This window comes from Molossus molossus, unplaced genomic scaffold (genome assembly GCF_014108415.1).
Source record: "Molossus molossus isolate mMolMol1 unplaced genomic scaffold, mMolMol1.p scaffold_m16_p_13, whole genome shotgun sequence".
NCBI lineage: Eukaryota > Metazoa > Chordata > Mammalia > Chiroptera > Molossidae > Molossus > Molossus molossus.
The window spans coordinates 89,735,584-89,750,278 of NW_023425348.1; the positions used below are offsets into that span (position 1 = coordinate 89,735,584).

The 14,695-nt window shown below is 44.2% G+C and overlaps 1 protein-coding gene across 4 annotated transcripts in view; it reads right to left on the reverse strand.

Annotated features, from left to right (window-relative positions):
- LOC118628214 (phospholipase A and acyltransferase 3) overlaps window positions 1-14,695 on the reverse strand; it is a 46,672-nt gene that overhangs the window by 6,442 nt on the left and 25,535 nt on the right. Inside the window, exon 5 of one of the 4 annotated variants that reach the window (XM_036259031.1) lies at window positions 10,038-10,302. The exons of the other annotated variants lie outside the window; for them this stretch is intronic. Coding sequence (XP_036114924.1) covers window positions 10,201-10,302 — 102 coding nt within the window. The 3' untranslated portion in view covers window positions 10,038-10,200. Of the gene's footprint in view, window positions 1-10,037; window positions 10,303-14,695 lie in introns of those variants that run through there. 4 annotated transcript variants of the gene reach the window in all.

A 14,695-nucleotide genomic window follows, 5' to 3' on the forward strand; every position in this document is an offset into this window, starting at 1 on the left:
TCCTTCCTGCCCCATTGGCCAGAGCCCTTTGGGCCGGCCCCCACTTGGTGCTGGACACCTTTTGAGTGGCTGGGCTAGAATCAGGGGATCTCAGTTTGCCCAATCAGTGCCACCCCCTTGCGACATCACAAGGAGGACTTGAGCAGGAGGACTGGCAGGGCACAGCGGCCGGAAACGGCACTGCCCCGTTCTGAGGCCCACAGCTTCCCACCTAATCCTGTCTGTCCAGGGGGTCAGAAAATCCGAACCAAGAGCCACATGAAGAGTCCTCAAGGCTGGTGGGTTGGGGATTCTGTTTGTCCCAGCAGCTGCTGGGCAGGAAAGGCCCAAAGTGCTCCCAGCTGGGCAGAGTGGGACCAGGGCAGGCCACACACCCAGCCTGCTGGCCATCTAGGACCACAGCCTGGAATACAAGCATTTGTGGTCCTACGTGTGTGTATATATATGTATTTTTTAATTATACAAAGGGCTATAAAAGGCAAGATAAGCCTCCCCACCCCCAGCTCCAGCCACTTAATTCCCCTCTATGGAGGCAACCTTATCAGTCTCTGGGTATCCTTCCAGGACATCATAGACTACATATACTTTTTAATGATTTTTATTAAATTTTATATTTATGTAGAAGAATATTCATAAGTGTGAGGGGTAAGAAGTAACAATAATGGTGCCAGGTAGGTACTGGCAATATTGGAGGGAACACTTGGCAAAGTATATGATTTATCTAACCACGATGCTGTACACCTGAAACTAATACAAAATAATATTGAATGTAAACTGTAATAGAAAAATAAAATTCAAAGTTCTTTTTAAAGAGAGAAAGAAATTAAAATATTTAATTAGTCCAAGGCAGTGACTAACACAGAGCAGCAGCTCTGCTTGCTGAATGAGTAAATAGAATAATAATTTAATGCAAATAAAGACATTTATTTGAGCCCTGGCCGGTTTGGCTCAGCCGTCAGAGCGTCAGCCCATGGACTGGAGAGTCCCGGGTTCGGTTCCCATTAAGAGCACGTACCTCAGTTGCAGTTTGTCCCCGGCCCCGGTTGGAGTTGTGTGGGTGGCAGCCACTCGATGTGTCTCTCTCATGTCAATGTTTCTCTCTCTCTCCCTCCCTCTCTACCTCCCACTCTATCTGAAGATGAATGCAAAAATATCCTCAGATGAGGATTAAAAAAACAAACATTTATTTGATAGGGGAAAAAAGAGAAATAACAATAAAACCACCCATGCACCAACAACCTGGTTGAAGAAATAGAAAACAACCAATAAAGCCTGGCCAGTGTGGCTCAGTGGATTGAGCATCGTTCCATGGACAGAGAGGTCCGATCAGGGCACATGCCTGGGTTTCGGGCTCGATCCCCAGTAGGGGGTGTGCAGGAGGCAGTGATCCATGTTTCTATCTCTCTCCCTTCCTTTCTCTCTAAAAAAATCAATAAAAACATACTTTTTAAAAAAGAAAGAAAACAACAAATAACTTAAATAAGCTTCACGACACAAAAATTTCTGCACACGCATGTTTATAGGAGCACTATTCACGATGTCAAAAGGTGGACACAACCCAAACATCCATCAACTCATAAATGGATCGATAAAATGGGTTGTATTCATTAAATGGAATATTATTCAGCCATAAAAAGGAAGGAAGGAGGAAACTTGATAGCATGCTAGTGAAAAAAAACGGTCCAAACGCCACATATTATAAGATTCTATTTATATGTCATGTCCAGAATGAGCAAATATAGAGAGAAAGGAAGTAGATTAGTGATTGTTTAGGGTTTGGGAGGCAGATGGTGGTAGCTAAGGGGTATAGAATTTCTTCTTGAGATGATGAACATGTTCTAAAATTAATTGTGGTGATAGTTTTACAACTTGGAATATACTAAAAAACATTGAATTTTATACTTTAAATGACTAAACTGTATATTAACTATATCTTAATAAAGCTATTATTAAAGAAATTTGCCCCATGTTCCTTCCTCTCCCTCCTAACGGAATTGTAGCCAACTTCCTGAATTTAGTGTCTGTGATTATCTTGCTTTTAAAAAATTATTTTCCACATATAAATGTATCTTTTAAACTATATATATTATATATCTATATATACACACTATATAATATATAATATATATTATATATATAATATATATATAATTTGCATTTTTTAAATTTGGTAAAATCAGAATCAAGCCTCTTCTATTGTACACGTTGATTATTTTTGCTCAGTATTGGGTTCCCTATTGATCCATGCTCATTCATTTCACGTGGAATGTAGCACAGTTTCATTATCCTGTCTCCTGTCAATGGACATCGGGTGTTTCCAGTGTGTTCCCATTACAGACAAAGCTGCCATGAGCATCCTCACACAAGCCTCCTGGTGCACCTGGACACTGCTCTAAGCAGAGGCTTTAAATCTTTTTAGCCAAGATCCACAGTAAGAAATACATCTTATAAGGTATCAGGATATATATAGACTGGAGGTATATAAACAAAAGTCTTACCAAAACCTAGATGAAATACACTCTGATAAATTCTGTTCTCTATTATCCTGTTTCATTTACTTTCTAAAAAAAATATTGACTGTGACCCACTAAATCGAAGTCATCACTCACTAAAGGGTCACAACCCAAAGCTGTTGAGTTGTACGGTATTGTTAGGCAGAATAGATAGCTGCTAGGGCAGGAGGGGGGAAGGAGGGGAAAAGGGGGGTTTATCTCACCCACTGAATAAAAAAATCAGCAGTCTTGGGACTTGCCAAGATAAAATTGCCAGATATTCTCATAAATTCTGGGGAAAACCACAACAGGGTAAAAGGGGGACCTTAAAATCTAGTCTGTTGCCCAAGATATCCAGCAGAGGAACCTTGAAACCTATAGGGAGGGGAGTATAAAACCCTTGAACACCTACTAGGTGGAGCGTGCAGACTGAGTTGCCCGTTTGTGTTTTACGTTTTATTCTCAATAAATATTCTTGCTTTGCTTTCTTAATAAATTTGCTTGCTTTGCTTCAACACTGCTTTCTGTCACTCGTCTGAATTCTTTCTCACACATGTGACAAGAGCTGAGGAGCGGAAAGCCTGCTCTGACTCGGGCAGTTCTCTGGTAACAGTATGATCTTCTTCAACTTTATTAGAGATAGAATGCAAAATTAAGCTTCCCACGGGCAATGCACCAGAGTCACAATTGCTCAACATCTTTTCAAATATTTGTCAGCGTGATAGTGATAGCATGGGATCTTTTTTTCCATTTCTATATTTACTGGACATTTGTATTTACTCCCATGAATGATCTATCAATATATTTGTCCACGTTTCTCTTGGGTTGTTTATCTTTTTTATTAATTTGTATATTCTAACAGTGGTCTGTTTTTAGTTCTTGTGCTATAAATATCTTCTCCCAATATTGATCTGTCTTTTAATTTATGGTGTGTTTTGATAAACAGATAAATAAATGTGGTTTTTTTTCTTTATTGATTTTAGAGAGAGAGAGGAAGAGAGAGGGAGAGAGATAGAAACATCGATGAGAGAGAACATCGATTGGCTGCCTCCTATGCCCCCCACTGGGGATCTGGCCCACAACCTGGGCCTGTGTTCTGACTGGGAATTGAACCAGTGACCACTTGGTGCATGGGTCGACGCTCAACCACTGAGCCACACTGGCAGGGCTAAATAGATGCTCTTATTTGATGTAATCAAATTTATTTTTCTGTGCTTTACACTTTTTTATCTTGTGTGTGTGTGTGTGTATTTATAAACTACAGCAAGATCATAAAGATGTTCTCCTGTATTTCCTTCTAACAATTTTGTATTTTTACCTGTGATGGTGAGTCAACTTGACTGGGATAAGAGATGTTCAGATAGCTGGTATATTATTTCGGGGTGTGTGTATCTTTGAGGGTGTTTCCAGAAGAAATGAGCATCTGAATTAGTAGACCGAGTAAAGAAGATGCCTCACCAGCGTGGGTAGTCATCATCATCCAAACCACCGAGGGTCTAAATAGAACAAAAAGGTGGAGAAAGGACAATCTCTCTTCTTCAGCTGGACTGTCCATCTTCTTCTGCCCTTGGACATCGTAGTTCCTGTTTCTCAAGCCTTTGAACTCCAGAGCTTATCCCAGCAGCCTTCTTCACCTTATTTTTAGTGCTTTAGCCTCTGAACAAATTACACCACTGGCTTTCCCGGCTCATTGTTAGCAGATGGCAGATTGCACGACTTCTCAGCCTGTATAACCATGTGAGCCACTTCCTACAATGAAGTTCATATATCTATATCTGTATCTATATCTATATCCTATTGGTTCTTTTTCCCTAGAGAACCCTGACTAATACATTGCCTTTTGCATTTGTTAAAAAACAAAATTCAACCTAGTAAATGTGAAGATCTACTTGGCTTTATTAAGCAATTTATGCATTGGGCAACATCTCATCTAGCAAGTACAAGGGCACTCTGAGGGTTTGCATAAAATGGAAGGTCTTTTATAGGTAGAAGGGCGGGGCAAGAGAGCTATTAACAAAAGAAAAGAACTGATTGTGATTAGTCTAGGACCTCTGGTTTGGGGGAAAGCAAAGGAACCAGGAGGCTTTTCCTCATGCAGACTGCCCCCTTTCTGTGGAGGAGAAGGGCAGGGAATGGAGAGGCCCCCACCACAGACTACTTGTCTGGTGCCTGACCAGAAAATTCCAGACTGGTTGATTAAGATTCCATTTCTGGAAGAGGTTGAGACTACAATCAAATCAGGTATTAAAAATAGGTTTGGTGTCATGGGCTTTTAGCACAAATGAAACCATTTTGGGCCCATAGTTTTCTCTGTACAGTGTGTCAACATAAGAAACATCCAGCCCTAGCCGGTTGGGCTCAGCAGTTAGAGCTTTGGCCCGCGGACTGGAGAGTCATGGGTTCAATTCCGGTCAAGGGCACGTGCCTCGGTTGCGGTTTGTCCTGGGTCATGCGGGAGGCAACCAGTTGATGTGTCCCTCTCACATCGATGTTTCTCTCTCTCTCTCCCTCCTTCCCACTAAAAGGTCAAAGCCGGCGGGAGATCACAGCTACAACACAAGGCCACTGTAGAGCAAAATGGCCTTATTGCATAAGCCTGGGTGCAGGCGGGCTGACTCCTTAAAAGAGTCCAGCTTCAAAATCTCTTTGTTCTCTGGTTTTTATAGGCCCAAACTACAGAAACTAAAAAAACTACATTAAAAAAAAAAACCATTCTCTTGGCACCACGTAATTGGTGCCGGGGCTGATACACACTGTCTCAGAGGGAAGGGGGGAATCTGCACCAGCAGGGTCTGGGCCATCATTAATCTCTTTCTTTTTATGGTTCCTCCAAGTTTCCCAAAGCCACCATTAACCCCTTATCTTTGTTTCCTCTGGGTGTCAGGCCCAGGGCTTTTAGAAAACTGCTCGGGTGTTTACGTGCAGGAATAACCGGTCAGAATGAAGTTTAATTTTGTTAAAACATAATTAACCCTTTCACCCACTCTGTATGAGGATAAATGGAAAAATATCCTTGGGCGAGAACTTTTTTTTTTAAAGAGAAAGAAAAAGAAACATCCAAACCTGTAAGACTTTTTACGAATTTATTTGGCCAAACTGACAACAATTTCCGGGAAGCAAAATCTCAACCGATTGAAAAAATGCTCCGGAAAATGGCAGTTTTACCATGTATTTTATACCTCAGAATCAAAGGGAAGATGTAGGGGGTACGTCGAATCCATTGGTAATGGGTTATGGAGGTGGGAGAAAGCCAAGTAGGGGAGATCTCTGAGATTGATAAAAAGTAAAATGAATAGACACATCATAGATGCAAAAGAAGACAAGAGACAGGCCCAGTTAAGGCAAAGATTGACCCTTGGTGGGAAAAATACCAGCACAGGACATGACTACCAGCCGTGAACTGCTTTTAGTTGGAAATTTTTCATTTCAGACCATCCTATGTGATTACTTTAGGTCCCTGAGTTTGTGGCCTCCCCTGAGCCCGTCAGGTTTACTATGTGGCCCTTTTTCATCCACACCCAGTTCATATTTAAATTTTCCCAATTATCTCGAATTGCTTTCTTTTTTTTTTTTTTATCCTCACCCGAGGACATTTTTGCATTCATCTTCAGATAGAGCGGGAGAGAGAGAGAAACATTGATGTGAGAGACACATATTGGCTGGCTACCGCACGACCCTGGCCAGGGATCAAACCTGTAACCCAGGTACATGCCCTTGACCAGGAATTGAACCCACAACCCTTCAGTCTGCAAGCTGATGCTCTAACCACTGAGCCAAACCAGCCAGGGCTGTGTCCTTACATTTCAAGTGTATCTGCTGTAAACTATATTCTCTGAATTAGCTTTCTAATTCCATGTAATGTTCATATGTGTGTGTGTTTAATTGATTTGAGACAGAAAGAGGAAAGGAGAGAGAGAACACCAATTTGTTGTTCCACTTATTAATGCATTGGTTTACTCTTATATGTGACATTATACAACTTTAGGGTATCAGGACGATGCTCTAACCAACTGAGCTACTTGGCCAGGGCTAATGTTTGTGTTTTACTTGGCAAGTTTAACCCATTTACATTTATGGTGATTACCAATATATTTGGAATTAGTTCTTCTGTCGTATTTGGTTATTTCTACACATTCCAGCTTTTGTATGCAATTTGTTAATTTATTTTTTAATTGAACTGGGTGTTTTTGTTTTGCTTTCTTGTGTTTTGAGAATGGAGAAAATAAAATGAAAAAAGAATTGCTAAGAAAGTCACTTAAAATGGGGGAGTTGAGCCCAGCCAGAGTGGCTCAATTGGTTGAACATTTTCCTGTATACCAAAAAGTTGCCTTTTCGATTCCTGGTCAGGGCACATGCCCAGGTTGTAGGTTCAATCCCCAGTCAGGGCATGTTTGGAAGGCAACCAATGTTTCTCACATCAATATTTTAGTCTCTCTCTCTCTCTCTCTCTCTGTCTCTCTCTCTCTCTCTCAGGGCACGTGCCTCGGTGCAGTTGGGTCCCTGGCCCTGGACAGGTGGTGTGGGAGGCAACCAGTCAATGTGTCTCTCTCACATCGATGTTTCTCTCTCACGTCGATGTTTCTCTCTCTCTCTTTATCCCCCACCCCCACCCCACTTCCACTCTGTCTGAAGATAAATGGAAAAATATACTCGGGTGAGGATTTAAAAAAATATATATATATCGTGGCCGGTGTGGCTCAGTGGACTGAGCAGTCCCGGTTCAATTCCCAGTCAGGGCACATGCCTGGGTTTCAGATTTGATCCCCAGTAGGATGCGTGTAGGAGGCAGCCGATCAGTGTATCTTTCTCACGTCGATGTTTCTCTCTAAAAAAAATAATAGTAATTTACTTATTTTATTTTATTTTTTTCCTTTATTGATTCCAGAGAGAAAATATTTTTTAAAAAATGGCCCAGCCAGTGTGGCTCAGTGGTTGAGTGTCAACCCATGCACCAAGAGGTCTCTGGTTCGATTCCTGGTCAGGGCACATGCCCAGGCTCGCGGGCTCAGTCCCCAGTGGGGGCATGCAGGAGGCAGCCGATGGATGTTGATGGTTCTCTCTCTCATCGATGTTCCTATCTCTCTCTCCCTCTCCCTTCCTCTCTGTCTAAAAAGTCAATAAAAACTCTTTTTTTAAAATGGAAGGAGGCCACTGAGAAAATGGGGCTGATGTCTCAGCTCCTTGAACTGCTGTTAAGTTGTTGACCTGTTGCCAAACTCAGCTAAAGGCTGAAGAACAAATCTCCTGAGTTAATCAATGACTGCTACATATGGACTTGACTTCCTCATGCTCACCAGACCATCTGCATTCTTCACCTTGAAAGGAACCGATCCACTTCCACAACCAGCACCCCCATGTACATGCCTAACCAATCCCAGCTGACCTTATCCTGGAGGCTCTTAATGAGAACAGCTCTCATGATTTTGCCCTTTATAAATAAGCTGCCTTTCTTTGTTCCCTTCAGAGCACAATTTGAGTTGTTACCTGAATCTGTGCCCCAGATAACAATCCCTCCTTTGCTGAAATAAATGCTTTTTTATTTTTTATTATAGTCTGAACTTTTCTTTTGTTTGTTAACAGTTTCTTTTTTCGCAGACCTTTGATCTCTGTAACTTGTTTGGAGGTTTACACTCCACATGTCCCTGTCACCAGCGCACTGGAGAGGGGACTTCACTGCGTCCCGTGGGTTTGAGCAGCATGAGAACTGGCATATGTTACATCAATCAAGTTTAGACAACAAGAAAGGAGCCTGCACTGGGAGAGAACTGTTCTCACATCAACACTGGGCACTGGGGCATGGAGCCACACGCATGTGCTCACCCAGGACCAGATGAGCGCCCCGCTGAGGAAGCTGGTGTGGAGGAAAGGAACGGGTACCTCAGCTCCCCTGACTAAATCGGCACAAGGGAGGACCAGGACCTTACTGCCCGAAACTCTCTACCAAGGCATCCACGGGGGCTAGTCACACGTAGACCCTGCATTGTTTCAACACTAGAGGACAATGATGACCAGAAACAGTGTCTGTTCTCTCTACATCCTGATCAAAGATTCATCTCAAGAGTCTCTATGAAATTTGATCATTTCCACATCAGGAGGTTCAGTGGCAACTCAACTCTATCTTTTTTTTTTTTTTAATTCATGTTAGGGAGAGGGAGAGAAAGACAGAAACACAGATGAGCAAGAACATCGATTGGCCACTTTCTGCGTGTCCGCCCACTGGGGATCGGGCCCACAACCTGGGCGTGTACCCTGACCGGGAATCGAACCAGGGACCTCTTGTGCATAGGTTGGTGCATGCATGGGTCAACACTCAACCACTGAGCCACACCGGCCCGTCAACCTTATCTTTTCTATGTGTCCCTTCCATTCAATGCTAAACAACCACTAAAGCATATGCACCCTGATTGTAACTTCTAGTAGCGAATGTACTGTCTCTTACTTTTCTGCCTACGTAAATCCCTCTCACTTCCCCCAAGTCAGAGCACTATTTCAAGTCTAGCCCTCAATAAGTCCTAAATAAAAACCTTTCCTTAAATTTGCAGAGTCAGTTTTCTTTTCCTTGACTGCCCTGTCCAGGATTCCAACAGACAGATGGTCCCCGCACAACTGGGGCTGACCAAGGAAACATTCTCAACACCAGCAGAGTATTTCGGAGGAACCCATAAAAGCCCCTTTTAGAGAAATGGCCACTTTGAACAGCTGCCAAGCCCAGAGCAGTAGCAGACTTCAAGGGACCAGCTACAAGAGGTCATTCCTTCCCCACAACCCCTCCCAGGAGGGCTGAGCAGCCTGCCACACCCCCAACCTGGAAGGTGTGAGGGAACCTTGCACCATGTGACCTGGCCCCATCAGCGCAGGGCTGATTGGCCCAGTGGGGTCACCTGACCCAACAGGCAGCCAGTCAGTAGGCTGAGCTAGGATGTGATGAGCTAAGCCAATCAGATTCTCTCCCAGGAACTTGAACTAGGAGCACCTGGCAGGCAGTGGGGAGGGATGGAGCTGAGCTGACTGGGGAAGAAGGGACCACAGGAGGGGATGTAGGATCAGAGACTTGGGGATTATCCCAAGCCCAGTGGCAAGGAAGCACGGGTGCTGGGGCCGAGGGGGTGGAAGCAACAAGGCAGAGGAAAGAGGTGAAGAGCAGAGAGGTAATAAGGCCGGTTTTAAGGCTGGCAAGAACATATATTGAGTTTCTTTATGGCAAAAGTTTGGTTCGGTTTGGTTTAACTCCAGTGAATATCTACAGACTCCAGCTGCTGAATCTAGAAGCCATCCAGGGTCTAGTCCCAGACCACGGTCCTGGCTGCTTCATGGCTCCTGTTCTCGTATGTCACTCAGGTCTATCTCCCTTGCTGCCCAGTATATCCTCACAACCAGAAATCTCCATTACTTGAAATCGGAGGTGGGCTCTTTTTCCTGCAAGGTAAAGAACACAGCCTGCAAGGACAAAGTGAGAGAAAAATCACCAGAAGGCCAGGGCACGAACCGGCATCACCGGGAACAGAGCCCAGCTGTGCCCTCAACAGACTTCACACCAGGCAGTTCTTGCTGCATTTTCCCCAATAAAATCCTCCTTTATTGGGCTTTATTGAATTCTGTGAAAATAAGCCTCATTATAAAAACAGAATGAAACCCATAAACCAAACCTCTAGCAAAACAAGACCCCCTTCATGTAAAAGGTAATTGCTGGCAAGGCAGTCCCTTCGACTTATTGCTTTTGTCGCTTGTTTCTTGAGAGCATGGCTCCAATGAAGCCCACGGCTGCCAGGCCCACTCCCGCGATGCCAGCCGCCACAATGGCATCTCTGACCTGCGGAGAGAGAGGAGGGTGGGTCAGACTGTGTCAGGAATCTGAGTACAGGCTGTGCGTTCAACAGGAACATTCAGCTCAGAGAGCCTCACATGCCCCTTGGTCTCCTTAACAAACTCAGACGTCAACAAATATTGGCAAGGAAAAGCGGGGAAGAGGGCAGTCTGGGGAAAGAATTGGTGGATGGAGCCAGCTGGCCAGCAATGTACCTGGACTTGAAGAGGGAAATTTGATTCATTCTGTGGGTATTTTTTTTTTTTTTTTATCCTCACCCAAGAATATTTTTCCATTTTTTGTACAGATAGAGTGGGAGGGAGAGAGAGAGAGAAACATGGATGTGAAGGGACACATCGAGTGGCTGCCACCCGCATGACCAACCAGGGCCGGGGACAAACTGCAACGAAGTACATGCCCTCAGCGGGAACCGAACCCGGGTCTCTCCGGACCACAGGCCGACGCTCTAACCGCTGAGCCAAACTGGCCAGGGCCATCCTGTGGGTATTTAAAACAAATAAATTGCCCTGGCCGGTTTGGCTCAGCGGTTAGAGTGTCGGCCTACGGTCCAGAGAGACCTGGGTTCGGTTTCTCCTAAGGGCACGTACCTCGGTTGCAGTTTGTCTCTGGCCCTGGTTGGGTCATGTGGGTGGCAGCCACTCGATGTGTCCCTTTCACATCGATGTTTCTCTCTCCCTCCCGCTCTATCTGAATAAAAAAATAGAAAAATGTCCTCGGGTGAGGATTATGTATATATATACACACACACACACACACACACACACACACACACACACACACATATAATATAAAATAAAACACATAAATCCCAGAGGAGGGCTGTGGAAAAGACAGAGATGAAGCCAGGATGGTTGAGATCCTGGCTGGCCAACGGGGAGCCCTTGGAGCTAGTATGACGTCAGGGAGGTATTGCTATTGAATACCAATAAACTACGACCTCCATGAGGGCAAGCACCTCACGTGTCGTGTTCACCTCTGTATCTCCAGCACCCGACTAGACGCAGAGGTGCTCTTTACATATTCTTAAATAAAGGACTCCACTACAAATAGCAGTGATGTTATACTTTAAACGATAAGAATATATAACTTGTATTGCTTGCACTAGAGAAAAAAACGTTGCAAAAGTAAGAGTAAGTTTCAAGGGAAAAATTGGACATGTCAGTTTTCACTATTCCGGAAACCCAACTAAAAGCAAAGTAAGCCATTTGTTTAGCATGATTCCCCAAGGACGCAGAGAGCACTGCCTTCCAAGGCAGAGAGGGGAAGCTGAGACCAGTCACATGTGATTACAGAACAGAAACCTTGAACGAGATCACCTCCTTCAACCAGGTGGGAGAAAGGAGGGGCTTTAGTTAGGTCCCTGGACGCTCTCCCTACTCACAGCTCAAGTCTAAAGTTTATTCTCTGGGGCGGATGAAACAGAAGATTCGGGGGCCTGGAAACCTATTAGAACACGTGCGGATGGGGGTATCATGCCAAAAACTAGGTTCGGAGAGACCTTAAACATGCTCAGAGTGGGACTCCTGGCCCTCCTAACCCTCTCTGCGCCCAGAACTTGACCCTCTTCACAAGAGTCAGGTAAACTTTTCTGGGGAATCTGACCAGCCCAATGGGACAAAAGACGTCAATACTGAGGATTCCCAAACAGCCTGCCCAGATCACCCAGAAGTGAAACTCAGAGTCAACACGCCGTTGCTCCCCCACCCCGCCTCATTCAGAGTTTCCATTCAGCAGCTTATCCCCCAACCCTTAATTATGAGCATACAACCAAGGCACCGGACCTCAGAGGGAGACCTCTAACATGGAAGACAGAGAGCAAAACAAATAGAATAGAAACAATCTGGAGAAACAGAAATCATATGTAGAAAAGAAAGCATCTTTTTTAAAACTATCATTAAAAATAAAAAACACTGCATCCTTAATAAAAACATAGTGCTATAAAAAGAATAATAGCCCTGGCCGGTTTGGCTCAGCGGTTAGAGCATCAGCCTGCGGTCCTGAGAGACCCGGGTTCGGTTCCCGCTAAGGGCGCGTACCTCGGTTGCAGTTTGTCCCCGGCCCTGGTTGGGTCGTGCGGGTGGCAGCCACTCGATGTGTCCCTTTCACGTCAATGTTTCTCTCTCTCTCTCTCTCTCCCTCCCACTCTACCTGAACAAAAAATGGAAAAGTGTCCTCGGGTGAGGATAAAAAAAAAAAAGAATAATAGAATACTGAGAGAATATAAATAGTCCTTAGGAAATAAAGGTACGCTAGAAATGACCAACTCAATACAAAGGTTAAAGATAAAGTTGAAGACATCTCTCAGAATAAAGAACAAAAAGATGAAGATATAGAAAACAGAAGCCAAATGTAAAAAAAAATAGAGAACAATTCAGGTAGTCCAGTGTCTCAATAATAGCCATTCCAGAGAAAGGAAACACAGAGGAGGGAAATCCAATAAAATAATTCATGAAAATTGATTAGGGCCAAAGGACGTATGTTTTTAGATTGAAATGGTGCTCCAAGGCCCATCTCGACGGATAAAAGCAGGCCTACACCAAGGCACATTACTGTGTAGTTTTCGAATACTGGGTAAAGAAGTTGCAATTGCTAGAGCTGGGGAGAAAAGGGGAGACAAAGAAAGGGTCAGGAGTCAGAATTGGAAGCAGGAAGACAATGGAACAATGCCTCCAAAATTCTCGAGTAAAACTTTCTAACCTAGCATTCTATACCCAGAAAAACCATCAAATCAAGTGGGAAGGCAAAATAAAAAATAATTCAAACATATAGGATCTCAAAAATTTTACCTTCCATGATCTTTTTTCAAGAAGCTGCTGAAGGAGATTCCACCACAACAGGGAGTAAATTGGAAAAGAAGACGTGAGATACAGGAGATGGGCACTCTAGTATAGGAGACAATAGAAGGAAATTCCTCTAGAATGATGGTGCGGGAGATCCCAAGACAACAGCTTTGTACCAGGTGTAGAGGGTAAGCGGTAAACAGAATAAATAGCCCCCATGGATGATGTCCATGTCCTAATTCCAGGAACCTGTAAGTATATTATGCTACATGGTGAGGAGGTTAAATTAAAGTTGCAGGTGAATTAAGGTTGCTAACAATTTACCTTAAAATAGAGAGATTATCCTGTATTATCCAGGTGAGCCCAATGTAATCATAAAGTTCCTTAAAGGATGAGAGGGAGAGGGAGGCAGAAAAGTCAGTGTTATAGTGATTTAATGTAAAAAAAAAAAAGACTCAACCAGCCATATCTGGCTTTGAAGATGGAAGGGCCATAAGCCAAGGAATGCAGGCAGCCTCTGGAAGCTGGAAAAGGCAAGAAAACAGATCCTCCCCTTGCACCTCCAGGAAAGAACACAGCCCTGTGGGCACCCTGATTTTAGCCCAGTGAGACCTATTTCAGACTTACGACCTGCAGAACTAAAAGACAATACATTTGTGTGCTTTTAAAACACTAAATTTGTGGAAATTTGTCATAGCAGCTGTAGGAAATTTATACAGCAGATTCGAGTGGTGTGACTCAAGAGCCCGGCATGTTGAGTTAACTGTCGTCACCATTATCCCAAGTACCGTCTTTCTAACTTAAAGCAACTTCGGGGTGGGGTGGGGATAAGGTCTAGCTAAATAAGAGAAAGAGCAAATAAATAAGAAATGAAGAGATCATGGAATCAGGAAATCTAATCCAAGAAAAAGGCAAAGGAAATCCCTAGGCTGACAGCAAGGGGAAGTCCTAGGGTTAGGACGCAGTCAGCCAGGGTGCAAGCAGCACAGACGGCAGAATGGCCATCTCCAGGATGGATGTTTCCAAGGAAAACATAGAACTGATAGATTACTTGACGTGGAAAACTACTGAGATCTAGATTTGTGCCCTGGCCGGTTTGGCCGGTCTGCCTGGTCCACCCGCGGACTAGTGAGACCCGGGTTCGGTTCGCACTAAGGGCATGTACCTCGGTTGAGGTCCGCCCTGGGCCGAGTCAGGGTTGTGCAGGTGGCAACCAATCGATGTGTCTCTCTCACGTCGATGTTTCTCTCTCTCTCCTCCTCCTCCCTCCCGCTCTATCTGCAGATAAATGCAAACACAAACAAATGTGTGTGTGTGTGTGTGTATCTCCTCCAGTGAGGATAAAAAAAAGATTTAGATTTGGTATGGCTAGCTCTTCTTTCACCCCAGCATTCAAGTACACTTGAGGTAGAACTATTCACATGCAACCCGAGGTCCTGACAGTCTGCCACTGAACTGAAACCTGGTGGCCATGGACGCGACCTCCATCACAAGAGCTGCAGAGTCAGTGCGGATAGAGAGCCTCTGTCAGTGAGTGCTGAGGGTGCACTCGGAAGCTTAGAAGCCATTCCACACCCGTTGTCCTAATCTGCAGTCCA